This window comes from Chiloscyllium plagiosum, unplaced genomic scaffold, assembly GCF_037043375.1.
Source record: "Chiloscyllium plagiosum isolate Xiang-an unplaced genomic scaffold, Cpla_swu_hap1 HiC_scaffold_12, whole genome shotgun sequence".
NCBI lineage: Eukaryota > Metazoa > Chordata > Chondrichthyes > Orectolobiformes > Hemiscylliidae > Chiloscyllium > Chiloscyllium plagiosum.
The window spans coordinates 26915520-26942728 of record NW_028270150.1 but is presented as its reverse complement, the minus strand read 5'-3'; the positions used below and the strand labels follow the sequence as shown (position 1 = coordinate 26942728).

The window sequence follows — 27209 nt, the reverse complement described above, 5'->3', positions numbered from 1 at the left end:
ACACAGAAGCAGTCATTCTGGTTAACCACATTTGTACTGGCTCTGTGAAAGTGCTTTCTATTTAGTCGTAGTTTCCTGTTCTTCCCTCATACGTTTTTCAAAAAGAAATTAAATTTTGATCCAGTCTCTTTCTTAGGTGCGGTTGGATTTCACTTCAGTCACTTTTTTGCGAGATACTTGATATCTTAACAAGGTCTAGATAATAAACTGGAACTCTCTTCATTTGTTTGATGATCTTAAATTTATTCACTCGAGTTACTGACTTAGTGATCAATAGAAATGCGTTGCTTGTCCAAATGCTCCTCAGTCTGAGCATCTCTTTTTTTCTGTGCTTGTGTAAATACACAATTATAATAACTGTAAGTACTTCTGAGAGAGTTTTGTTAAATCTCATGGACTTAAATAGGCACAGATTTAATAGTGTTACTTTATTTCAAGAACCAAGGATGGAAAACCAGAGTTTGACTTTGAAACTGATAAACATGACATCAGAATTCCTGGCGATCTTTTAGATGATGACACAGGAAAAAGAAAATACAAAAGGCAGGAGCGGATGGACCAAATTGTGCCGGAAAGTGATTATTCTTTAAGAGTAAGTTTAAAGTGTTGCCAGCAAGCTTAGAAGTTTCTTATGTTGCTATTTTAGAAGGTTAGGCAGTTTGTGATTGAAATTTGATTGCCCACATAAATAAAATTGGGTCACCACTGACTAATTTTGTTTCTGATTGTATTGCAGTAATTCAAATTTTCCTTACAAAAATTAATGTCCAAAAATGTTTTGTTTTAAAAATAATAATGGTCTTATGAAGCGAATAATTGCTTTTAATTGCATCTTGATTGTTAAGGTGCGTTGAGAAAAATGTATTGTGACATTCTGTTCCATTCTCAAGGAATTTCTCTTTTAGACATTAGTCTGTTCAATCTGAGAATTTGAAATAAAGGTTAAAATGAAATTAAAAGCAACAAATGCTGGAGATCAGTGGAGAGAGAGCAAGCTAATGTTTTGACTCTAGATGACCTGCTGTGATCTCCAGCATTTGTTTTCAGTACAGATACCAGCATCTGCAGTAACTTGTTCCCTCATTTAAAATGAAATTAACTGATTTCCCTGTAGATGATGTTCTTGAGGGTGATAGAATATTTAAAGAATATTTTGAGATATTTTCCACTTCATGCTTAAAGTTTTTTTTTTCAGGCTTATTGTAGTATTTTGTATCTGAAGCCACGGATGCAAATCATTCTTCTGGGAGTGAAAGTCAAAACTCAGCTCATTTCTAAAAGTCTCGCTCACATTGAACATGATATATACAGACCGATGTTTATTGTATCCTTTTTGAAGAACCTTTAAGCCAAATATTATGGGAGATAAACTTGCAAATGCTACAGTATTATGCCGCTTTATAATATGTACATTTCTCATGGTGGATTATTGACAGGAATGAGAATTTTGATTAGTACACTGTGCAGTAAAGCCCCCAATAAGTCTCATTGCATTTTTATTTATCCCTGCGATCTATTTTAAAGCTGGATTGTGAGGGATGAGCATACAGGGTATCTGTACATCCTCCATTGTTACTCAGATAATGAGTGCGATGACTCCTAATAAGAGGCAATTTCATAATGAGCTTGTTAACAGGAAATTGTAATATCTTAAACAATGCCCTTCAGTGCTTCACACACCTCTGAACATCATTTCTAATTAATTTAATTTATTTTCAGGTGTAGTCACTGTGTTGTAGGTGTGGAGACAAAGTGACATTGACGGAGCCCTCCATAACCTTGTTCCACGTACTAAGTAGGATAAATTCAAATCACATCTGTGGCTCAGAACTGGATGCCAGTAAGATTTTGTGTGTCATCAATAATTGCAGTGTTACATGGGAGCATAATCTGTAACCTCGTGGCCCAGCATTTCACTAAAGCCAGTGAACCAGATATAACAGGGAGTGCAGGGCAACATGCAGGAGCAGCACAAGGCATGCTTAAAAATGAGCTGCTGCTCCTGCAGCAGAGTTACAAGATAACTTAATAGAAAAAAAAAGGTGTTACCCATTTAGGACAGAGATGCCAAGAAATTATCCAGTGATATAAGGTGGTGGATAATTAAGCAACTAGCACGATGTTGAGGATCCCCATACGTTCCCCACTCTGTCAGTTGGGTACATATTTGAAAACAAAATATAAGGCTGAAGGGTTTGCAGCATCTTCAGTGAGAAGTGCTCAATGAAAAATTCATCTCAGCCAAAATTGCAAACTCCTAATTCAATTTGTTTGATAATGAGAAATGGCTCAGTGTATTGGATGCAGTAAAGGCTGTGGGCCCAGGCAACCCCCAAATACTTTCTTGCTCCAGAACTGGCCCTTAGCTAAGCTTTTCTAGTACAGCGGTATGGAAAAAAATGCTTTATTTCAATGGTGTAGCAAGAGTTGAATGCTTTTGATATTGAGGAAGTATTTTATGGCACAAAGGAGCCTCAAAAATGGAAATTGGGAAAAACCTGTCCAGTTACTAATCATATGTAGTCTAGAGCAAGTTTGTTAGGCTATTGGAGGCCACTCATCACAGACCTAGTCTATCACTGAATTGAATTATGGTCTGTCCTAAGGAGGTGTTCCTCACTGTCATGTCTATGCCCAAACATCTTTAGCTGTTTCACGTGAGACTTTCCCTACATGAGGTTGGAATTGGGGATTCTTGCTGATTGCACCATAAGCAATACCATTCATACTGAAGTAGTCCAAGAGTACATAACAGCAAGATCTACACAACATTTAGACTTTGGTACTGGAAAGTAATGGCCATCTCCAACCTAAGTATAATTGTCTCTCCTTCATTATGGCATTGTCACTGCTGAATCCTCCCCACCCTGTGGAGTTGCCATTGATAAGAAACTTATCTGGATCAGCCACAAAAATATTTTGACTGCAAGTGCAGGTCAGAGACTGGGGGTGCTAAACTGAGAAGCACACAGTTTGTGAGAAGATTTGTAACTCGGGTGCTCGTTGTTGTTGTGGTTCTGTTCGCCAAGCTGGGAATTTGTGTTGCAGACGTTTCGTCCCCTGTCTAGGTGACATCCTCAGTGCTTGGGAGCCTCCTGTGAAGCGCTTCTGTGGTGTTTCCTCCGGCATTTATAGTGGCCTGTCCATACCGCTTCCGGTTGTCAGTTTCAGCTGTCCGCTGTAGTGGCTGGTATTTTGGGTCCAGGTCGATGTGTTTGTTGATGGAGTTTGTGGATGAGTGCCATGCTTCTAGGAATTCCCTGGCTGTTCTTTGTTTGGCTTGCCCTATAATGGTAGTGTTGTCCCAGTCGAATTCATGTTGCTTGTCATCTGCGTGTGTGGCTACTAAGGATAGCTGGTCGTGGCGTTTCGTGGCTAGTTGGTGTTCATGGATGCGGATCGTTAGCTGTCTTCCTGTTTGTCCTATATAGTGTTTTGTGCAGTCTTTGCATGGGAATTTGTACACTACATTACACCCTACCATCTAGCAGCAGCTGTATGGGTGGCCACTCTCACGTTGCTCACCAAATTGGTGCACGATATTGACTTGGAAATATCTCACCTTTCCTACATCATCACTGGGTCAAGATCTAGGAACTCCCTATGTGATATTGCTTTGGGGACAACTACACATCTAAGGCTGCAATGGTTCAACAAGATGGCTCAAATCCACTTTCTCGAGCAGTTCGGGAATAGAGACTGATGCTCATCTTGCCACTGATGGTTAAGCCCTTGCGTACAAATAGGTCAGTAAAGCCTGTGTAAGGATGATATCATTTATGAGGCAGACGCTTTCCAATTTATTTACAGAGTGAGTGGCTTGCCCAGTGTTTAATACGTGTCCTAATTGTTCATGAAAATGGTGGTGAATTGCCCCCTTAAATTACTGCATCTTTGAGACATAGGAACACTCACAGTGGTGTTAAGAGTACTAGGATTTTGGCTTTGTCAAGGAATGGCATTGTAATTCAGAATTTGGATGGTGAGAAACTTAATTTGTTAACTTTAATTTTTCTATTCTCCCTCTGTCATCCATGGGTTGGTAAGGAGTTTTCTGTTAGGAATGCTTGAGTTTTATAGCTTAATATCATGAAAATACAATAAGAAAATACACTTTGCATGCCTGTATTTGGGTAACATTTTACCCCATTACCACTGAGGGTAGCTGAAATGGCAGATGTCAAAAGAGAGTTCTGTTACGTTCCAACCATTGCATCAACTCCAAATTAATTTCTTTTTTTTGTGTTTATTTAATTTTGCATTCCAATTACAGCTGAATTTTACATTTCCTTAATGCTGTTTCAGAACAAAAACATAAAAATAACCTTTGGCTTTAACTGGAGAAATAAAGAACATTTTGGGATAATGATGTACCATAAAAACAGGTTGATTAAATCTTACGAGAAAGTTGGCTGTCAGCTCAGAGTAAGTACATCTATAAAATAGTTTCCTCAATTCCTCTCCTTACACGTTATCCCAGTCCCAAGCTTCCAACTTGGCACTATCCTCCTGATCTGTACATCATCTTTCCCATCTATCCGCTCCACCCCTCCCCTCCCCCAAACCTAAAATCCTTCTCCCTTGCCTTCACCCACCTATCACTTTCTCAGCCACCTTACCCCCAACGTCAGTCCCCCTCTCATTTATCTCTCAGCTATCTGGCTCACAAGCCTCATTCCTGATGAAGGGCTTATGCCTGAAACATTGATTCTCCTGCTTCTTGGATGCTACCTTACCACCTTACCTGCTGTGCTTCTCCAGCATTACACTCTCAACTCTGATCTCCAGCATCTGCAGTGCTCGCTTTCTCCCTGCAAAATATAAGATCAGTTATGGTTTAAAATTATAGTTTGCATTTGTCTTCTGAATCTAAAGTAATATGAATCCATTCTACTGTCTTCTTTTCAGGCAAACAACATGGGAGTGGGGGTCATTGGAATTATTGAATGCGACTTTCTTAAGCCAACACATAATAAACAAGACTTTGACTATACAAATGAGTATAGGTAAGACTTCACAGTTGGGAAGCTATCTTATTTTCATTACAATATGCATACGGTTCTTTCAGCAATTTAATGGCCTAAAGCCTGCAGTCACCTTAATTTCATTATGCAATGTTATACCTTTTTGTATGGAGGGGAAGAAGGTTACAATTTTCATATTGTTCTTTAATACCTCTTTGGAAATGAATGCATCATTAAATTGACTTCAGTCACTGGTAGCTTAAGTTTTAATTTGATTTGGGTTTATTTTTGTTGTGAACTGATACTGTGCCAAGGTCAGTTTGCTCATTATTTCTAGTTTTTCAGGAATAAAAGACAACAGTATATCATTATGAGCTAGTCTTGGAGAGATGAGCTCAGTTGTGTTTTGTACAAGTACCTAACTATTCAAAACAAAGAATAAGATCAGAATTCACTGCTTTCTTCATACATCTTGTGTTCTTGCAACTTTTAACTTCAAGGCCTCATTCTGCAATTCTCTTGACAAGAGATATAATATCGAAGTACTGCTGTATTTATTTCCTCTCTCAAAGCGCACCATCTGGTGGCCAGCTCAGAATATGTGACTATTGACAAAATATAAATATGATTTAAGAGATTATTATTCTGATAAATTCACAATTAACGTCCCTACTGGCCATGGAGGAATTCTGAAAATCATTAAGTCCATTGTAATGCACTCATGTCCTTTAGGGAAGGAAACTGCCGTACTTATCCTCGTCTAGCCTATATGTGACTCCGAACTCATAGCAATGTGGTTGACTCTTAACTGCAGTTTGGTCCTTTAGGAATGGGCAATAAATGCTGGCTTGCCAGCGATACCCACACCCTGTGAATGAACTAAAAAAAGTAACACTATCAAAACTATGTCATTGAGCTTAGAAGCACAGTGATTGTAGAAACATAACCACTTAGATTGGTCCCCCTTGTTATTTTTCTGAAATATTTAATGCACTAGTAATCAAAACAAAAATGTGGCATGGGATATGTTTACAACACACTTTACAACTACATAATGTATATGCTGTGAATTCTGAAAATTATAAATATAGCCTTAATAGTGTGAAGTGGAAAGTCTCATAGTGCTGACAGGTCCAGCAGTATCATTTTGGCCTTTGCCCTTGAGTTTAACGTTTGTTTCAGCTAGTTTTCGCTGTATACTGAATCAATACTTTTGGAGTGTGAATACAATGTTGTATAACGCAAAACATGTTAAGATTTTTTTGGTTTGTTTCCAACAAACTGGAAACATGCCTGAGTTATCGTTGTTCGAAATTGGTATGCAATCAAAAAGAAATTAAAAAAAAACTAGTGAGACAACTTAAACCTTGAGCATTTAGTCTTTTTTTTAATCAGTCATGGTGAAAAGAGGTAAGTCTTTTAGTTGCTAGAGAATTCAAACTTAAATCAGAACTCTTATTTTGTTAATAGTCTCATATTCTCAGTTGGCCACCAGATGGTGTGCTTTGAGAGAGGAAGCGAGCATAGCAATACTTTGGTATTTCACCTTGTCAGGAGGATTGCAGAATGATGCATGTCATTGAAGTTAAAAGTAGAGTTACAAGAACACATGATGCTTGAAGAATGCAGGGAATTCTGATCTTATTATTCATTTTGTATGGTTTTATTCAAAACAGTCAGGTGCTTGTACAAAGCACAACTGAGCTCATCTATACATGTCTGTCTGTCTCATAATGATATGTTATTGTCCTTTACCACCTCGTCTTATATCGCATCACACTCCATGTGGGCAGTTACTTGCAGAAATTTATGCATTCTGGCCTTCCCTCTGTAATGAGGTCTGAAGTGGGGATGTTCGCCAATGATAGCACAGTGTTCAGCACCATTCGTAACTCCTCATATACTGAATGCAACAAGATCTGGACAATATCCAGGCTTGGGTCGACAAGTGGCAAGTAACATTCGCACCACACAAATGCCAGACAATGACTGTCACCCTAACCACCGCCCCTTGACATTTAACTGTACTACCGTCACTGAATTCTCCCACTGTCAACATCCTTGGGATTACCTTTGACAGAAACTCAACTGGACTCACCACATAAACACAGTGCGTCAGAGACTAGGGATACTGAGGCGAGTAACTCACCTCCTGACACCCCAAAGCCTATCCACCACCTACAACGCATAAGTCAGGAGCGCGATGGAATACTCCCCACTTGCCTGGATGGGTACAACTCCAATGACACTCCAGAAGCTTGACACCATCCAGGACAAAGCAACCAGTTTGTTGGCATCACGTCTACAAACATTCAATCCCTCCACTACTGACGCTCAGTAGCAGCAGTGTGTACTATCGACAAGATACACTGCAGAAATTCACCAAAGATCCTTATACAGCTTCTTCCAAACCCATAACCCCTTTCACCTAAAAGGACAAGGGCAGCAGGTACTTGGGGACACCACCACATTCGAGTTCCCCTTCAAATCACTCACCACCCTGACTTGGAAAAGTACCACCGTTCCTTCACAGCCGTTGGTCAAAATCCTGGAATTCTCTCCCTACCGGCATTGTGGGTCAACCCACAGCAAGTGGACTGCAGCGTTTCAAGAAGGCAGCTCACCAGCAACACCTCAAGGGCAAATAGGGATGAGCTATCAATGCTGGCCAGCCAGTGACGCCCAAGACCCACAATGAATAAAAAAAATTAGTTTTGTTTTAGTTAGCAAGTCTAACCTATATTGAGGTAGCTACTAAACCATTTCCTATAACAAAAACAGAAAATGCTGGTGAATCTCAGCAGGTCTGGCCGCATCTGAAGTGTTAAAGCCGAGTTAACATTTCAAATCTGATAGCCCCTAGAGAAAGAGTAGTGTTTGTGCTGAAGATGTGGTATTGGGGGGGTGGGGGGAGAGGTGGAAGAACAGAGGTGGGCAAATGGAGACAGAAAACATAGAGAGGGAGATTTGAAAGGGGTAGGCAGATGATCTCTTGGGCTTGAATAAAAGGGAAGCTGAATAACTGGTAAGGAGAGCTGAAAATAGACAGAAGATGGGTAGACTGTGCTGAAGGCAGCCCAAGTCCTGACAGGACCAGGGTATGGGAAATGTTGCAATTCAAGCAAAAAATTAATTTCTTAGGATATACCTGATACATATTTTTCCAAATTACAGACTGACGATTCAAGCACTCGGACTGAAGCTGAGTGATTACTGGAATGAGAAAAAGAATATGAGAAACCAAGAAGATCCTCAGAGTGTTATACCTGTAGAAGACTCGCAGTAAGTATTTGTGCTACTTCAGCAAGCAGCATGTTTAACATGGCTTCATGTTTTATCACAAGACTGGTAATCCAGAGACCAAGGTAATGTCCTGGGGACCTGAGTTTGAATCCCGCCTTGGCAGATGGTGGATTTAGAATTCAATTTTTTAAAATTTTGGAATTAGGAGTCTAACGATGACCGTGAACGCCTTGTCTATTGTCGGGAAAAACCCATCATAATTCACTCATGTCCTTTTAGGGTAGAAACTGCCGTCCTCACCTAGTCTAGCCTATGCATGACTCCGGACCTACAGCAATGTGGTTGACTCTCAAATGCGATTTGAGTATTGAGGGACAGGCAATAAATGCTGGCCCAGCCAGCGATGCCCACATACTGTGAATTTGTTTTAAAATAAGTAAGAAGCTCCTTCAATTCCCATGCAGCTTCTTAACCCTTTTGAGATGTGTATGCAATTTATTCATAGTTAAAAATCACACAACACCAGGTTATAGTCCAACAGGTTTAATTGGAAACACACTAGCTTTCGGAGCGAAGGAGCGTCGCTCCGAAAGCTAGTGTGCTTCCAATTAAACCTGTTGGACTATAACCTGGTGTTGTGTGATTTTTAACTTTGTACACCCCAGTCCAACACCGGCATCTCCGAATCAATTTATTCATGTATGCCAAAGTTTCAGTTATCTTATTCTGTATGGATGGATGCAAATCTAAATTGCTGGGAGACTTTTTGTATATAAGTTTAGTTTCTGTAACATTGAAAACAATTGCTATTTTCCTACTAGTGAATTTAAATCTGAGCCTATTGTAGGTGTAGATCTTGCACTCTGATTAGAATTCTCCACTCTCCAATAAATAAAATAATCTTCAATAGTTGATTCCGTAGTATAAAAATAATTGGCTAAATAACTAGAGGAAAATGTCAAAGTTTGTGAAGGTTTAAAACATGACTTGAAAGTGTGTTGAAATTAGGAGTTTGATAGGAATCTTTAAAAAGAAATTGAAGATGCCTTGAAGACTTTTGCAAGGTTGTGGGCAAAAGTTGGCTATTAAGATAAATTAGTTAGCTATTTCAGAGAACTGGTGCAGATGTGACAGACTGAGTAGCTTCATTCTGGGCTGGATTATTGTATAAACGTAGTTCTGTCCTGCATGATGCTGAGAGTTCTAATGAGAATCTGGAATCTGATTTCAAACACTGATCTTGTAAACATAATGAATATTTAGCATCAAAAAATTTCTGCTTGTCACAGTTTGTCAACTCTTTCTGCTTTTATAATTTTTTTACTTTTACATTTAAAGCTGAAAGATTATACATTGGTTCCAGTCAGAAAGCAATTAGTGGGTTTGATCAATGATTCAATGCTTTAACCTCTTCCAGATATTGCCCAAAGTGATTAGATTAGATTAGATTAGATTCCCGACAGTGTGGAAACAGGCCCTTCGGCCCAACAAGTCCACACCGACCCTCCGAAGAGCAACCCACCCAGACCCATTCCCCTATATTTACCCCTGACTAATGCACCTAACACTACGGGTAATTTAACATGACCAATTTACCTACCTTGCACATCTTTGGACTGTGGGAGGAAACTGGAGCACCTGGAGGAAACCCATGCAGACACGGGAAGAATGTGCAAACTCCACACAGACAGTTGCGCTTTCTGAAATATTTTTATTTGCTGTTTTCTTAGTAGCTAAACTTTCTAAGGGCCAAAATTAGAACTTAAACAAAACAGCCAAGAAAAACACAAACATAATAAAATTATCGACAAATATCTTTTAATGACTCCCATGGCTTATGATTTGGAGATATTGGTGTTGGACTGGGGTGTACAAAGTTAAAAAATCACACAACACCAGGTTATAGTCCAACAGATTTATTTGAAAGTACTAGCTTTTAGAGCGCTGCTCCTTCATTTGGGTGGTTGTGCTGTATAAGAGTGTAAGACACAGAATTTATAGCAAAGGTTTACAGTGTGATGTAACTGAAATTATATCTTTTTCAATCCAGGTCTTTTTCAATGTATAATTTCAGTTACATCACACTGTAAACTTTTGCTCTAAATTCTGTGTCTTCCAATCTTATACTCCACAACCACCTGATGAAGGGGCAGCGATCTGAAAGCTAGTGCTTCCAGTTAAACCTGTTGGACTATAACCTGGTGTCCCATGATTTATGATACATAAGCATCTTACTTAATTTACAGAATCCAAGGTGCCACACTTCAGTGTATCTTGCAGTGAGACAATTCCACAGGAGATTTTAATAGATAAAGCTCAATACAGTTATGTTTTTGGTTTCCAATTTATTTCTACTTCTGAATTCATATGTTTATAGTATTTTTTCAAATATGTAGACTGTACTTTTATTTGCAGGAAGCTTCCTGATCAAACTTGGGCTCAATGTGATGGCTGTTTAAAATGGCGAAAGCTTCCAGATGGGATTGATCCAGATAAGCTGTCTGATAAGTGGTTCTGTAGCATGAATCCAGATCCACATTTCAGGTAAGAATCATTCATTATTAGTTTCACACATTTACTTTCTGCCAACATAGTATTACATTTCTCTACTTTACGTGAGGGCCAATCACAATGCACCACCTCCAAAGATTCAAAAAGGAGAGAATGTAGGGTAACATAGAAATAATAATTAGGCAAACTTGGGGATTAGAGATCTATAAGCTTTAGACAATGTTATCTCTCATCTTTGGACAACTGTGCACTTCTTTCTTCGTTAATCCTTTTGCCTATTCAGTTGTTTACCATTTCTCTTATGCTCCCAGATGTTTAAATTTAATCTAGAGCTGCTTTTTATTTCATACGAGGGACTCAAAAGTGTTGCATTCATTTCTAAAGTGCAGGTGTGCTCAGTCAATTTTTTTTTAACTGGAAAAACGCAGCAGGTCAGGTAGCATCCAAGGAGCAGGAGAATTGACGTTTCGGGCATAAGCCCTTCTTCAGGAATCTACAACGATTTTTTTTTTTAAACCTGTATCCCCATCTTGGGAACAATACAATCAAGGAGCAAGATTAAAACATTCAGCTCTCAAACCTGCTCTGCCATTGGAGAAGATCATGGCTGATCGGTGATTCAGTGGTTAGCACTGCTGCCTCACAGCACCAAGGACCTGAGTTTCATTCCAACCTTTGGCGATGATCTGTGTGGAGTTTGCACATTCTCCCCATATCTGCGTGGAGTTTGCTTCAGTTTCCTCCCACAATCCAAAGATATGTAGGCCAGGTGGATTGGCCATGCTAAATTATCCATTGTGTGCAGGAATGGGAGGGAGTCTGGATGGGATGATCTTCGGAGGGTTTTTGAGGGCTTGACAGTCCAAAAGGCCAGTTTCCCTACAGAATCCCTGTAGGGATTCTATTCTACTCTATGATCTGATTGTAGCCTCAAATCCACATTTCCACTTATCCTTAATAACCTTTTACCCACTATCTCTGCCTTTAAAATTGTTCAAAGACACTCTTCCTGAAACAGAAATTGAAGCAGAATTCCAAACCATAAACATAGAGAGCTGAAGAAACTCATCAGGTGTGGCATCATCTGTGTGTAGAGAAACCTAGTTAATATTCTGAATGATTTCTTCATAACTAAAAGGGGTAGGAAATTGTATTTATTTACTTTCAATAGGGGCAAAGGGAACATGATGTAGAGGCTAAGTGCAGAAGATCAGCAGATTGTTAATGGTGATGAAATAGAAAAAGAGATGGAAAACGGGTATGAATTAATGTGTGAAAGGGACAGAATGGGTCCTGACTGTTCAGAGCAAAGTCAAGAAGACGTAAACAAGACCATGCTGGGGGAAGGGAGTAAGTGTAAGGAAAATGGAGAATAGGCCTGATGCAGTCTGGATCTGAAGTTGTAGAATTAAATAGTCAGTCCTAGGGGTTGTGAAATACCTAAAGGGAAAATGAGGTGTTGTTGCTCGAGCTTGCATTATGCTTTGCTGGAACATTGTAGTAGGCCCGAGGTTGCTGTTATGTTAACATTTCTGTAGCTATCATGCCCCCAACCCCAGCAAGGCAGACTCTGCTTTAAGTTTGGATGCACACATACACCACCAGTCTGCCTGTATAGGCACAGGAACTTCCGAAGAGCCTTTTGTAAACAATATGGAAAGTGTGAACACTTGGTGCCTCATTCAAGGCAGATGGGAACAATGAAGTATCAAACTTTTAAGGAACATGTATACCATAATCTCAGATCTTCCAAGTGCAAGTTATTTAAGGATTTTGTGACTTTAATTGTCTATAAATCAGAAGCTTTTAAAAAAAACACATGGCCAAATGTTCTAACAGCCTGCATGGCAAAAAAAAAAGTGGATAATAGGTAAGTTTACTTGTGATAGCTAAGAGTCTTTTCCCACATTCACTTCAGCTGAATTTCAGTTCGTGATCAGCATTCAAGTTAAGACTTCATTTTGGATGGTTTTTCTCTCAAAGGCATCCTTTACACAACTTACAATTACTGCAATATTTGCGTGTGTGGATTTGTAGAACAGCATAAAGTATCTCTGTTATCTGCGGAATGTTTCTTCTGGCAATTCGTTTGCCGCTACTTTCCTGACTCGCGGTATCAGCAAACCGGCACTTTTCAGAAAAGTGGCCACATTTGGAGAATGTGTTATTCTCCACCAGCATTATGTGGGAGAGCATTACTGCAGGTGCACAAGTGCCATCCTTGAATGGTTTTGTAAAGCAATGTAGTTATGTTTGCATAATAAATACATCTTCCAAAAAGAATCCCATGCTATAATGTTTTTCCCTTATTTCAAATTCAGTTAATGAGTTTTTAAGTTTAGAAATACTCAAGTATTGAGAGATGATCAACAAATTATAAATGAAAGCATTTTTTTGTGATTGTTTTGAAATTATGCACTGTGGAATGTAGTGCAGGTGGGTTAATTTAGGTGTAAGTTCTTTAAAGAATATGCCAGAGTGCAGTTTAAATGATTACATTTCTGCTGTTTTTCTTTAATTCAAAATAAAGGTGCAAACCACAAATGTTGAAAATGTTCCTCTAAGTGAGTTTTGAGAAGATTTGTAGCTAAGGTTGAGGTTCTGGATGTAGATTTGCTCACTGAGTTGGAAGGTTCGTTTTCATGAAAACAAACCTTCCAGCTCAGCAAGCAAACCTACGTCCATGTTCCTGTCAAAATGGAATGTAGGAAATGTGTCTTTGATTAGTATGTACCGGTTAGGCAGGGGCGAAGTTGTCGAACGCGGGAGCATGGTTTACTAAGGAAGTTGAATCTCTTGTCAAGAGGAAGAAGGCAGCTTATGTTAGGATGAGATTTGATGGCTTAGTTAAAGTGCTTGAGTGTTCCAAGTTAGCCAGGAAAGACCTTGAGAGAGCTAAGAAGAGCCAGGAGGGGACATGAGAAATCATTGGTGGATAGGATCAAGGAAAACCCTAAGGCTTTCTATGGGTATATCAGGGATAAAAGAATGTCTAGAGTAAGATTACGGCCAATCAAGCATAGTAGTGGGAAGATGTGCGTGGAGTCAGAGGAGATGGGCGAAGTGCTAAATGAATACTTTTCGTCAGCATTCACACTATAAAAAGACAATGTGGTTGAGGAGAATAGAGATACAGGCTACTCTACTAGATGGGATTGAGGTGCATAGGAGGAGATGTTAACAATTCTGGAAAATGTAAAAATAGGTAAGTCACCTGGGCCAGATGGGATTTATCCTAGGATTCTCTGGGAAGCAGGGAGGAATTGCCGAGCCTTTGGCTTTGATCTTTGTCGTCATTGTCTATAGGAATAGTGCCAGAAGACTGGAGGATAGCAAATTTTGTCCCCTTGTTCAAGAAGAGGAGTAGAGACAACCCTGGAAATTATAGACTTATGAGCCTTACTTCGGTTATGGGTAAAGTGTTGAAAAGGGTTATAAGAGAGGATTTATAATCATCTAGAAAGGAATAAATTGATTAGGGATAGTCAACACTGTTTTATGAAAGGTCGGTTGTGCCTCACAAATCTTTATTGAGTTCTTTGAGGTGACCAAACAGGTGGATGAGGGTAAAGCAGTTGAATGTGGTGTACATGGATTTCAGTAAGGCGTTCGATAAGATTCCCGACGAGAGGCTATTGTACAAAATACAGATGCATGGGATTGACAGTGAGTTAGCGGTTTGGATCAGACATTGGCTAGCTGAAAGAAGACACAGGGATGGTGGTTGATGGGAAATATTCATCCTGGAATTCAGTTACTAGTTGGGTATTGCAAGGATCTGTTTTGGGTCCACTGTTGTTTGTCATTTTTATAAATGATTTGGATAAGGGCATAGAAGGGTGGATTAGTAAATTTGCGGATGACACTAAGGTAGGTAGAGTTGTGGATAGTGACAAATAATGTTGCAGATTACAGAGAGACATAGATAAGCTGCAGAGCTGGGCTGAGAGGTGACAAATGGAGTTTAATGCGGAAAAGTGTGAGATGATTCACTTTGGAAGGAGTAACAGGAATGTATAATCTGGGCTAATGGTAGGATTCTTGATTAGTGTAGATGAGCAGAGAGATCTCGGTGTCCAGGTACATAAATCCTTGAAGGTTGCTAACCAGGTTGATAGGGTTGTTAAGAAGGCATACGGTGTGTTAGCTTTTATTTGTAGAGGGATTGAGTTTTGGAACCATGAGATCATGCTGCAGCTGTACATAACTCTGGTGCAGCCACACTTGGAGTATTACGTACAGTTCTAGTCACTGCATTATAGGAAGGATGTGGAAGTTTTGGAAAGGGTGCAGAGGAGATTTACTAGGATGTTGCCTGGTATGGAGGGAAGGTCCTTTGAGGAAAAACTGAGGGACTTGAGACTGTTTTTGTTCGAGAAGAAGGTTGAGAGGTGACTTAATTGTGACATATAAGGTAATCAAAGGATTAGATAGGTTGAACAGTGAGAGCTTTTTTCATCGGCTGTTGATGGCTAGCACGAGGGGATGTGGCTTTAAATTGAGTGATAGATATAGGACAGATATCACTGGTCATTTCTTCACTCAGAGTAGTAGGGACATGGAATCCCCTGCCTGCAACAGTGGTAGACTCGCCAACTTTAAGGGCATTTAAATGGTCATTGGATAGGTATATGAAGGAGAATGAAATAGTGTAGGTTAGATGGGCTTTCAGATTGGTTCCAAACATCGAGGGCCGAAGGGCCTGTTCTGCACTGTAATGTTTTCTGTTCTATGTGTGGTGATCCAACATTTGAAAACTAAAGATAGAACAATGCTTACATGGAACCGGACATCGTGAAGGATCTCACAAGATGTTAATTAATTGCTTCCTAAGATTTTATATGTTGTTGGTAGTTTCTGCTTTCATCTATCAAATTGGTTTTGATTGCATATTTGTTTTCTTGTTTAGGAGCTGCAGTGTCCCAGAAGAACCTGAAGATGATGTTGATGTTACTCCCAGTTATGAGAAAACATATAAAAAAATGTAAGTTTTTCTCACTGATGAAACGTTTTACATTATTGAGCTAATTGGTTAAATGCTGCTGTAGGTTATGAACTTCAGGTTGTGTCATGCTTATTTTTTCTACAAAACTGCATTTGTTTAAATCGTGGACTTAAAATATATTTCAAATGTGGGTTTGATGGTAGATGAAGTATAATTTCTTTCCCCCTTATACTATGCGTCAGTGAGTTCAGTGGTATTTCTGTGCACCCACTGCTTCCATGTTTTCGCTTGTGTTGTCAGTATAGTGGATGATTAGAAGTCATAATGATGTAACCTACAGAGGATGCAAAGCATGTACTCCAGTGAGAATGGTAGTTCCCAGAAAAAGGGGGAGAAAAGTTCAAGTTGCCTTCTAATTGGTCATTTGGTGTTTACATTTATGTAGTTTGGATTATTTCTACTGAATTACTGAGTTGTGGGAATGGGTGGGTCTGGGTGGGATGGTTTTTGGAAGGTTGATGCAGACCCAATGGGCTGATTGGCCTCTTTCTGCACTGTAGGGATTCTATGATTCGATGGTTTTTTAAAAAAAAAATCCTCAAGAGTTTTAACACGGTGAAAGAGGAAATATTATTTTCTTTGGGAAAATTAACACGGAATTTTGACCTAGCAGCAGTGACGTATTTCCTGACTCTGAGCTGTTTTGGTGTTCCTTCATTATTGTTGAGCCAAAACCCTGACACACTCTTCCTGACAGGGCTGTGGGTGTACACACTAAATAGCCTGCAGTGGTTCAAAAAGGCCGCTCACCATCATCTTCTCCAGGGGATTTGGTGATGGCCAATAAATACCAGTCCAGCCAGTGAAGCCTGCAGCCCTGAATCTGTGAAAAGATACTTCACTGACCAACGTGAAAACACTGTTGAAAGAAACTTTTTTACATACAGGATTGTTCCATTATGGGACACATCATGAGTAACACGGATCTTCCTATTCACAAAGACCAAGACAGTGCTTGGAATGATGTTCACTCTTGGCGAAAGAATGGCTATTATTTGTGTTGCCATTTTGTCCCTGTGTTGTGTAATGTGACACCCTGTTCCACAATTGAAAATGTCTAGAGAGATTGTGGACTGGTAATAATCTTCTAGAAATCCGGATATTCTGGAAAAGTTCCAAATGATTTAAACTGCCAGTGTGATACTTATATTTATAAAAGTGATTTTGGAGACAAAAAGAAAGTAACCTTAGGCTAGTTAGCTTAATGTCTGTTATTGGGGAAAAGTTTAGAGTCAATGATAACAAAAGTAATAGCAGAGCATCTAGAAATCACACATGATCAAGCAGGATCAGCATGGCTTCATACAGGGGAAATAACACTGCCAAATTTACTAGAGTTCTTTGGAAGAAGTGGCAAGCAGCTTAAATAACAGGTAAGCAGTGGATCTGTTACATTTGGATTTTCAGGAGCCATTTGGTACACTACTGCGCTTACTAAGATAAGGGCCCATGGTTTTGGAGGTCGGATGTTAGCATGGATAGAGGATTGGCTAATTAACAAAAGACAGTGTACGGGGTCAATTTCAGGATGAATCTGGCCATGTTCTGTGGAGAATAGCGCTCGGGCCCCAATTACTGATCATATGTATTAATGACTTGAATGAGGAAAATAAAATTACTATATTGAAGTAAGTAGGTTTTATTAAAACTGCACAAGGTACTAGAAAGATCACAGCTTGAATACTGTGAACAGTTTGGAGCCCTTATCTAAGGAAAGATATATTGACATCGAGGGCAGTCCAGAGAAACTTCATTAGCCTGATGCCAGGTATTGGAGGGACTGCATTATGAGAAGAGATTGAGAAGATTAAAGCTCTATATGGAAGAATGAGAAGTGACCTAATTGAAACATTCAAAGTTCTTGGAGGACTTGACAGGGTACGTGTGTAAAAGTTGTTTCCCCTTACAGCAGAGTCTAGGACTAGAGGGTATAATTTCAGGAGAAGGCGTTGCATGTTTAAGATAGTGATTAAGAGGAATTTCTTCTCTCACGGTAGTGAATCTATGGAATTCTTTACTGTAGGGGCTGTTGATGCTGGCTTACTAAATATGAGGGGCAGATTTTTAATCATTAAGGGAATCGAGGGTTATGGGGAAAAGGCAATTTACGATTATCCGATCAGTCATGATCTCATTGGTGGAGCAGACTTAATGGGCTGAATGGCCTGCTTCTGCACTGACTACTTATGAGGGACAATATACAGTACAATTCTACCCATGAGTCTGACACCATAGATCCCATCACATCTGTCTGCGCTCGACAAAATGTTGCAGGAGGCACCTTGTTTCCCTAATTGGTATCTCGATAGCATTGAAAGAAAAAACGCACTAGAGTACCATTGCTACCAACTTTTCTTGACTTACAAAAGCTAAGAATACTTTGTCACAGGTAATAGATGAGACCATTGCATTTTTTAAAGGAAGATTGTATAAATATTTTAGAAACGACTTGATTAGAGTCATAGAGATGTACAGCACGGAAACAGACCCTTCGGTCCAACCCGTCCATGCTGACCAGATATCCCAACTCAATCCAGTCCCATCTGCAGGCACTTGGCCCATATCCTTCTAAACCCTTCCTAATCATATGCCCATCCAAATGCATTTTAAAAGTTGCAATTGTACTAGCCTCCACCATTTCCTCTGGCAACTCATTCCATACACGTACCACCCTCTGCATGAAAAAATTACCCCATAGGTCTCTTTTATATCTTGCCCCTCTCACCTTAAACCTATGCCCTCTAGTTTTGGACTCCCCCACCTCAGGGAAAAAGACTTTGACTATTTATCTTATCCATGCCCCTCATAATTTTGTAAATCTTTGAGGACATCCATCAGCCTCCGTCGCTCCAAGAAAAACAGTCCCAGCCTATTCAGCCTCTCCCTATAACTCAAATCCTGCAACCCTGGCAACATCCTTGTGAATCATTTCTGAACTCTTTCAAGTTTCACAACATCTTTCCAATAGGAAGGAGACCAGGATTACACGCAATATTCCAACAGTGGCCTAACCAATGTCCTGTACAGCCACAACATGACCTCCCAACTCCTGTATTCAATAATCTGACCAATAAAGGAAAGCATACCAAACGTCGCCTTCACTATCCTATCTACCTGCGACTCCACTTTCAAGGAGCTATGAACCTGCACTCCAAGGTCTCTTTGTTCAGCAACACTCCCTAGGACCTTACCATTAAGTGTATAAGTCCTGCTAAGATTTGCTTTCCCAAAATGTAGCACCTCGCATTTATCTGAATTAAACTCCATCTGCCACTTCTCACCCATTGGCCCATCTGATCAAGCTCCTGTTGTAATCTAAAGTAACCTTCACTGTCCACTACACCTCCAATTTTGGTGTAATCTGCAAACTTACTAACTATACCTCTTATGCTCACATCCAAATCATTTATATAAATGATGAAAAGTAGTGCTTGGAGCAATGATCTTTGTGGCACTCCACTGGTTACAGTCCTCCGGTCTGAAAAAACAACCCTTCACCACCACCCTCTGTCTTCTATCTTTGAGCCTGTTCTGTATCCAAATGGCAAGTTCTCCCTGTATTCCGTGAGATGTAACCTTGCTAACCAGTCTCCAATGGGGAACCTTGTCACACGCCTTACTGAAGTCCATGTAGATCACATCTACTGCTCTGCTCTCATCAATCCTCTTTGTTACTTTGTTACTTCTTCAAAAGTCTCAATCAAGTTTGTGAGACATGATTTCCCACGCACAAAGCCATGTTGACAATCTCTAATCAGTCCTTGCCTTTCCAAATACATGTACATCCTGTCCCTCAGGATTCCCTCCAACAACTTGTCCACCACTGACGTTAGGCTCACCCTGGCTTGTCCTTGCCACCCTTCTTAAACAGTGGCACCGTTTAAGTTAGCCGACCTCCAGTCTTCCAGCACCTCACCTGTGACTATCGATGATACAAATATCTCAGCAAAAGGCCCTGCAATCACTTCCCTAGCTTCCCACAGAGTTCTCGGGTACACCTCATCAGATCCTGGGGAATTATCCACTATTATGCGTTTCAAGACATCCAGCACTTCCTCCTCTGTAATATGGACATTTTGCAAGGTGTCACCTTCTATTTCCCTACATTCTATATCTTCCATGTCCTTTTCCACACTAAAATACTGATGCAAAATACTCGTTTAGTATCTCCCCCATTTTCTGCGGCTCCATTCAAAGGCCGCCTTGCTGATCTTTTGAGGGGCCCTATTCTCTCCCTAGTTACCCTTTTGACCTTAATGTATTTGTAAAAACAAATAAGGTTATAGTGAGAAAACAAAGTCTGCGTGAGTTTTGGGTTGATCAAGCTAAACACAATAACAACGTCTGGCTGTCTCTTTCCCCCTTTTGTTTGTAATTCTGTAGTTTTCATTCTTTGTTCAGGCCATAAAAGGATTAGAAATTGTTTTCGATAAAGGAGTCCTTGAATGTCGAATACATGCAAAGTTAAGCATGCAAAGCAGAGATACTACAAATATACACATTGTTGTGGCTATGTTCACTGAGCTGGGAAGTTGATTTGCAGTCATTTTGTCCCCTGTCTAGCTGACAATTTCAGTGCTTTGGAGTCTCCTGTACTGTATTTTCTGGAATTTATTTGATTCTGTTTCTGGTGCTTTCCGTTTGCTCATTGTAGTGGCCAGTACATTGGGTCTAAGTCAGTTTGCTGATTGGAGTCTGTGCCTGAGTGCCATGCATCTGGAAATTCTCTGGCTGCCCTAAATTTAGCTGGTCTTTTGATTGATGCATTGTCCCAGTCAAATTTGTGGTCCTTGTTATCTGTGTGTATCACTACAAGGGGCAGCTGGTGGTGACATTTAATGGTTAATTGGTGCTTGTGGATGGGGATTGCTAGTTGTCTGCCTGTTTGCCCTATTTGTGTAGTCTTTGTATGGAATCCTGTAAATTTTAGTCTTGCACGTGATGGGCATAGGATCTTTTGTCTTGGTGAGTTGTCTGAGCACAGCCGTTGGTTTATGGGCTGGCATGAACCTGTGTGGTCTGAGAAGTCTGGCCGTCAGTTCCAAGATGGTTTTTGTGTAAGGTAGCATAGTTAGTGAGATAGGTTGTGGGATGTCCTCATCACAATGCTTGTCTGTTAGGCATCTGTGGATGAATTTACATGGATATCCATTCTTGATGAAGACTGTAGAGGTTATGTTCTTCTTCCCTTCACAGGTTTAGAGTGCTGCATTGTTTTGGAGCCCTTTTGAACAGGGTCCTAATGCAGCTTCTCTTGTGTGTGTTTGGGTGGTTTCTGTTGTAATTCAGAACGTGGTCGGTGTGTGTGACTTTCCTTTACATTTACTGGTGCATCCACGGTCTCTGTTCTTTGTACCATCACATCTAGGAATGGGAGTTGAATGTTGGTTTCCTGATCCCTGTGAGTGTGGTGTTGATAATCCAGTGTGTGTTCTCGATTTCTGTTCTCAATGATAACAAAAGTGTCGTCTGTGTACCTCATCCAGAGTTTGGGTTGGATTTGTTGTAGGGTTTTTGTTCCATTCTTTACATCACTGCTTGTGGTATTAACCCAGAGATTGGCGAGCCCATAGGTATTCCATTGATCTGTTCATGTATTTGTTTGTTGAATGTAAAGTGTGTCGTCATGCACAGGTCTAGTAGTTTGAGCATGCAGTCCTTGTTGATAGGCTTACCATCGTGTTATCTGTTCTGCTTGTCCAGGAGGTTGGCTATTGTCTCTCTGGGTAGAGTTTTATCGATTTGAAGTGCACCGTACTATTACATCAAATGACACCATTGCTTCGCCCTTGTCTATGTTTATATTCCTGATGTTGTCCAGGAATTCATGTGATGATTGTATGGAGTGTTTGGATCTGGTAATAAGATAATTCAGTTTTTGTCAGAGTTCTGCGATGGCATTCCTGGAAGTACCACAATGAGTCTAACTGGTATGTCTGGTTTGTGTACTTCAGGTAATCCGTAAAGTCTTGGTATTGTTGCTTTCTGGTTTCATCCTTAATCCTGGTTATTAGTCTGTATTTTTCTTTTGAAGGTTCTGTAGTATGTTTATTCTTTTCATTCGCTGTGCCGTGGGTCTACACTCTCCTTGTAGGTAGGTGTTGGTATCTGTAAGTAGTTTCCCTGTTTTTTGAATATATTTGACCTTGTCCTTGATAATAAAAAAAACCCAGCATGGTGGCTCATTGGTTAGCACTGCAACCTCACGGCACCAGGGACCCAGGTTCGATTTCAGACTCTGGCGACTGTCTGTGTGGAGTTTGTACATTCTCTGTGTCTGCGTGGGTTTCCTCCCACAGTCCAAAGAGGTGCATTAGTCAGCAGGAAAAGGGTCTGGTTGGGTTACTCTTTGGAGGGTCGGTGTGGACTTGTTGGGCCGAAGGTCCTGTGTTCACACTGTAGGGAATCTAATCATAACCGTCATTCTGCCCTTGTCCACTGGTGCTATAATTATGTTCTTGTCATTTTTGAGTGCCTTTAGGGCATCTCTGTCTTTGGTGTTGAGGTTGTTTGTTTGACTTTTCTTCATTAGTAAGGGTACAATAGTTTGTCTGACTGTTTGCTGTGTCTCTTTGGTTAGTCTGTTTAGTTCTGAGCGTACATTCTAGTGCAGCTAGGAAGTCTGTTGTTTTTGCGTCCCTGTGGTTGTAGTTGAGTCCCTTGGCTAGTGTAGCTTTTTCTGTGTCGGTAAACTGTTTGGTGCTGGACAGGTGTCTGTCGTGTTATCTTCTCTGCTGTTGGTCATCTTAGTCATTTTGTCTTGTGATTCTGTTCTGTCTTATGATGGCCTGTTCAATTATCGTGGTCCACTCGTGATTGGCTGTTTTTGAAATTAACCATTTTTGGTGCACAATTTCTTGTCTGTACCTGTGAGGTCTGTTGTGTACATACATAATCATAACCTGGACCATCCTGAGACCGTTTTGTCTGACTGTATCCCTGGTTTGTGGGTTGTTGATTGGTGGTATGTATCTGACAGTGTGGTAGTATTTAATTCCTTTGACATCCATGTAGGAATTGGAGTTGTTCATAAGGTAACGCTTAGGCAGTTGGCACAGGACTCCCCATTTCCTTGCTTGTCTTAATGTCTCTCGCCGGTAGGTGTTCAAGGTATGTTAAAAAGATTTATGGCTTGGATGCCGGTTGTCGTGGTTGTGGCTATGAACTTCCCAGCAAGTGAACTTCTCAGGTTGGTGAGCGCACCCACAACCACAAAAACTGATATCCAAGCTACAAATCTTTACACAAACCTTGTAAGTACATACATAAAGAACAGTAAAGTGAGATTAGAATTGATTATCACAGTGAGAGTGACAGCAGACTGAATGGGGGTTGTGTGTGGGGTGCTGGAAAAGCACAGGAGGTCAGGCAGCATTTGTAGAGTAGGAGAATCGATGAATTCCTACACACACGAGAATTCCTAATGCATGGCATTCCAACCCGAACCCTATCAACAAACACGTTAGACCCCAACTACCACCCCCTGAGAAAAAGAACAGGAAGTAACTTCACAGGAAATAACACCACCACAGGAAGTGACGTCACCTACCCAAAAAAACCCAAACATATTAGTAGAAAGCAGGAATTATCAGCAGTGCTTTGCCTGATGCCCACTGAAGATGTTACCTAGTAGGGTGACGGAATGTCTGGAAATGAACGTCTAGCTCAGCGAGCAAACCTGCATTCAAAACCTCAACCTGAGCTACAAATCTTCTCAAAACACGCTAAGAATCAATGTTTCGGGCATAAGCCCTTCATCAGGAATACTCAAGCAGCAGACTCAGTGGGCCAAATAACATTTTTCTGTGCGAAGTTTCTAACTTCTGAGATTCCTGACTGCTGTCCAGTTACCTCTGCTGGAAGTTGTCTGTATGGAGAAAATTGAATTTTGTGTGATGGCTTCCCTCTGTTGATTAGTCTTCATAAACTTGTTATTCAGGCAGGCCTTGAAGAATTGCCTTTTGGATGAGGTATCAGAGAGCAGCTATCACGTGAACCAAATGGTAATGTGTCTGGAGAGGTGAGGGGGGACATTGAGAAAAGGTCCATTTCCATGTCAAAGCGACAGATTTCCCTGGTTAAAATCCACAGAATAGTACATCAGCTAACTAATGTTGCAGCTGTTTTATGACAACCGTTTCTTTTGGGAACTAGAACGATTTTAAATTGCACAATTTGTGCTTATCTCAGGTAATAGGCTAGTTTTCTAGGTTGTCATTGTATCAATAAAACCTGTTATGGGTTATTCCAGAGAACAAAGAAATCGTGAGAAAAACCGACGGCGTTTAATGGATCAAGACAAACAGGCAAGCTAACTTATTACAGCACCAATTTATCAACTCCTAATTTCTGTTTGTCAAAACCAATGTTAAAAAATTAATGTAAAATTTCTGGTGTAATGTATTTCGACTGCCTAAAAAATTCCACTTTCTACTATGGAATGTCTGTATGCAAGAAACAAAAATAGCAATCCTTTTGAAACTCAATAGGTTTGGCAGCATCAGAGGCAAGAAAGCCGATTTATCATTTTGAGTCTGGCGATTATTTCAGATGCAGCATCTCCTTAGTCTCAAAATATTAACTCTGCTATCTTCCCACAGATATTGCCAGACCTGCCTAGTTTCACCAGTGATTTTTTTTTGTTGTTGAGTTTTGAGGATGTAACCAAAGCAATAGAGGGCAGAGTGGTAGACATTGTCTACAGTGGACTTTAGTAAGGCCTTTGACAAGGTTCTACATGATAGACTGTTTAGTAAAGTTAGGTCACATGGAATTCAGGGAGAGCTGGTCACTTGAATGCAAAATTGGCTTGACGGCGAGAGACAGAGAGTGGTGGTAGCGGGTTGTTTTGTAGAGTGGAGGCCTGTGAGTGTTAGTATTCTGCAGGAGTCAGTGCTGAGTTCACTGTTGTTTGTCATTTAGATAAATGATTTGGATGAGGAGGCATAGTTAGTAAGTTTGCAGATTACACCCAAATCGGTGCTATAGGCAATAGTGAAGAAGGTTATCTAAAGTTATAACTGGATCTTGATCAATTGGGCCAATGTGCTTAGAAGTGGCAGATGTAATTTAATTTAGATAAATATGAGGTATTGCATTTTGGTAAAGGAACAAGAGCAGGACTTACTTACACAATGCCCGGGATAATGTATAACAGAGATACCTAGGGGATTCAGGTGTGTAGTTGTCTCACGGATAGCTAGGATAATTAAGGCATTTAGCATGCTTGCCTGCATTGCCCAGACCACTTAGTATAGAAGTTGGGATGTCATGTTGAGATTGTGCAGGACGCTTTTGGAGTACTGTGTACAGTTCTTGTCGCCCTCCTATAGGAAGGATATTATTTAATTGGAGTAGGTTCAGTAAAGATTTAGAATGATGTTGCTGGGACTGAAGAGTTGGTGTTAGATGGAGAGGCTGGGATTTTTTCACTGAAGCACAGGAGGCCGAGAGGTGACGTTTATAGAGGTTTCTGAACTCGTGAGGAGCAGAGGTAAGGTGAATAGCAAAGGTGTTTTCCCTAGGATTTAAAAACCAGGGGGCATATTTTTTAAGGAGAAAGTGAGGACTGCAGATGCTGGAGATCAGAGCTGAAAAATGTATTGCTGGAAAACCAGCAGGTCAGGCAGCATCAAAGGAGCAGGAGAATCGACGTTTCGGGCATAAGCCCTTCAGGAAGAAGAAGGGCTTATGCCCGAAATGTCGATTCTCCTGCTCCTTTGATACTGCCTGACCTGCTGCGCTTTTCCAGCAACAAATTTTCAGGCATATTTCTTAAGGTGAGAGGAGAAAGATGTAAAAGGGACCTGAGTGGCAACCTCTGTCCACAGAGGATGGTTCATAAATGAAATGAACTGCCAGAAGTGGTAGATGCAGGTACAGTTACAACATTTAAAAGACATTTGGACAGATGCACGAATATGAAAGGTTTATAGGGGTGTGAGCCAAATGCAGGCAAGTTTAGTTTTGGGAACTTGGTCAGCACGGATACGTTGGACTGAAGGCTCTGTTTTGTGCTGCGTGACTCTATCTCCAGCATCTGCAGTTCTTGGAGGCATAGAGTTGTATAGCATAGAAACAGACCTTTCGTTCTGACTTGTCCATGCTGACCAGATACGCTAAATTAATCTAATCCCATTTGCCAGCATTTGGTCCATATCCTTCTGAACGTTTTTCTATTCATGTACCCATCCAGATGCCTTTTAAATGTTGGAGCTGTACCACTCTGCATCACTTCACTCTCTGCTTGGAAAAAGTTGCCTCTTAGCTCCCTTTTGCATCATAGGCTATGTTTGAAGTGAGCGGGCTCTCTAGTTTTGGACTCCCCTCCCTGGAAAAAAGACTTTGGCTATTCACCCTATCCATGTACCTCATGATTTTAAAAATGTCTATAAGATTACCCCTCAGTCTCTGCTGGTCCAGGGAAAATCGACCCAGTCTATTCAACCTCTCTCTGTAGCCCAAACCCTCTTGTAAATCTTTTCTGCACCCTTTCAAGTTTAAAATCTGTAGCAGGGAGACTAGAACTGAACACAGTATTCCAAAAGTGGTCGAACCAGTGACCTGTACAGCTGCAACATGACCTCCCAACTCTGATACTCAATGCAATGATCAATAAAGGTAAGTGTACCAAATGTCGTCTTCATTACCCTGTTCACCTGTGACTCCACCTTCAAGAAACTATGAGCCTGCACCCCAAGGTCTCTTTATTCGGCACAAACATCCCAGGACCTTACCATTAAGTATATGAGTCCTGCACTGATTTGCCTTGCAAAAATGTTGCTGGCAGGTGTGAGTAGATTGGGTTAGGATATCTGGTCGGCATGGATGAGTTGTACCGAATTGTCTGTTTCTGTGCTGTACATCTCTATGACTCTGTGACCTCACATTTATCTGAATTAAACTCCATCTGCCACCCCTCAGCACATCTGATAAAGGTCCCTTAGTACTGAGATGACCTTTTTCACTGTTCACTACACAACCAATTTTGGTGTCATCTGCAAACTTGCAAACTATTCCTCATATATTCACATCCAAACCATTTATATAAGTGGGAAAAAGCAGTACATACTGATCATTGTGGCACATTGCTGGTCACAGGCATCCAGTCTAAAAAACAACCCTCCACCACCACCCTCTGTCTCCTACCTTCAAGCCAATTTTGTAGCCAAATGGCTAGATCTCCCTGGAGTTCATGCTGTCTAACTTTACTAGCCAGTCTACCATGCCGAACCTTGTCAAACACTGTGTTTATGTAGACTGTGTACACTGTTCTGCCTTCATACATCTTTTTTTGTCAATTCTTCAAAAAAAACTTGATGAAGTTAGTGAGGCATAATTTCTCAAGCCAAGTTGACAATTCCTAATCAGTCCTTGCTTTTCCAATTACGTGTAAATCCTGTACCTCAGAATCCCCTCCAACAACTTACTCACCACTAACATCAGGCTCACCGATCTATAGTTCCTTGGCTTTACCTTACCACCTT

The 27209-nt window shown here is 40.5% G+C and overlaps 1 protein-coding gene across 1 annotated transcript in view; it reads left to right on the top strand.

Moving 5' to 3' along the window:
- The window catches only part of morc3a (MORC family CW-type zinc finger 3a), a 68653-nt gene that overhangs the window by 11389 nt on the left and 30055 nt on the right, over window positions 1-27209 (top strand). Inside the window, exons 6-13 of the mRNA XM_087992536.1 lie at window positions 439-592; window positions 1196-1324; window positions 4306-4425; window positions 4909-5006; window positions 8139-8246; window positions 10623-10751; window positions 15628-15702; window positions 23975-24029. Coding sequence (XP_087848662.1) covers window positions 439-592; window positions 1196-1324; window positions 4306-4425; window positions 4909-5006; window positions 8139-8246; window positions 10623-10751; window positions 15628-15702; window positions 23975-24029 — 868 coding nt within the window. The remainder of the gene's footprint in view (window positions 1-438; window positions 593-1195; window positions 1325-4305; window positions 4426-4908; window positions 5007-8138; window positions 8247-10622; window positions 10752-15627; window positions 15703-23974; window positions 24030-27209) is intronic.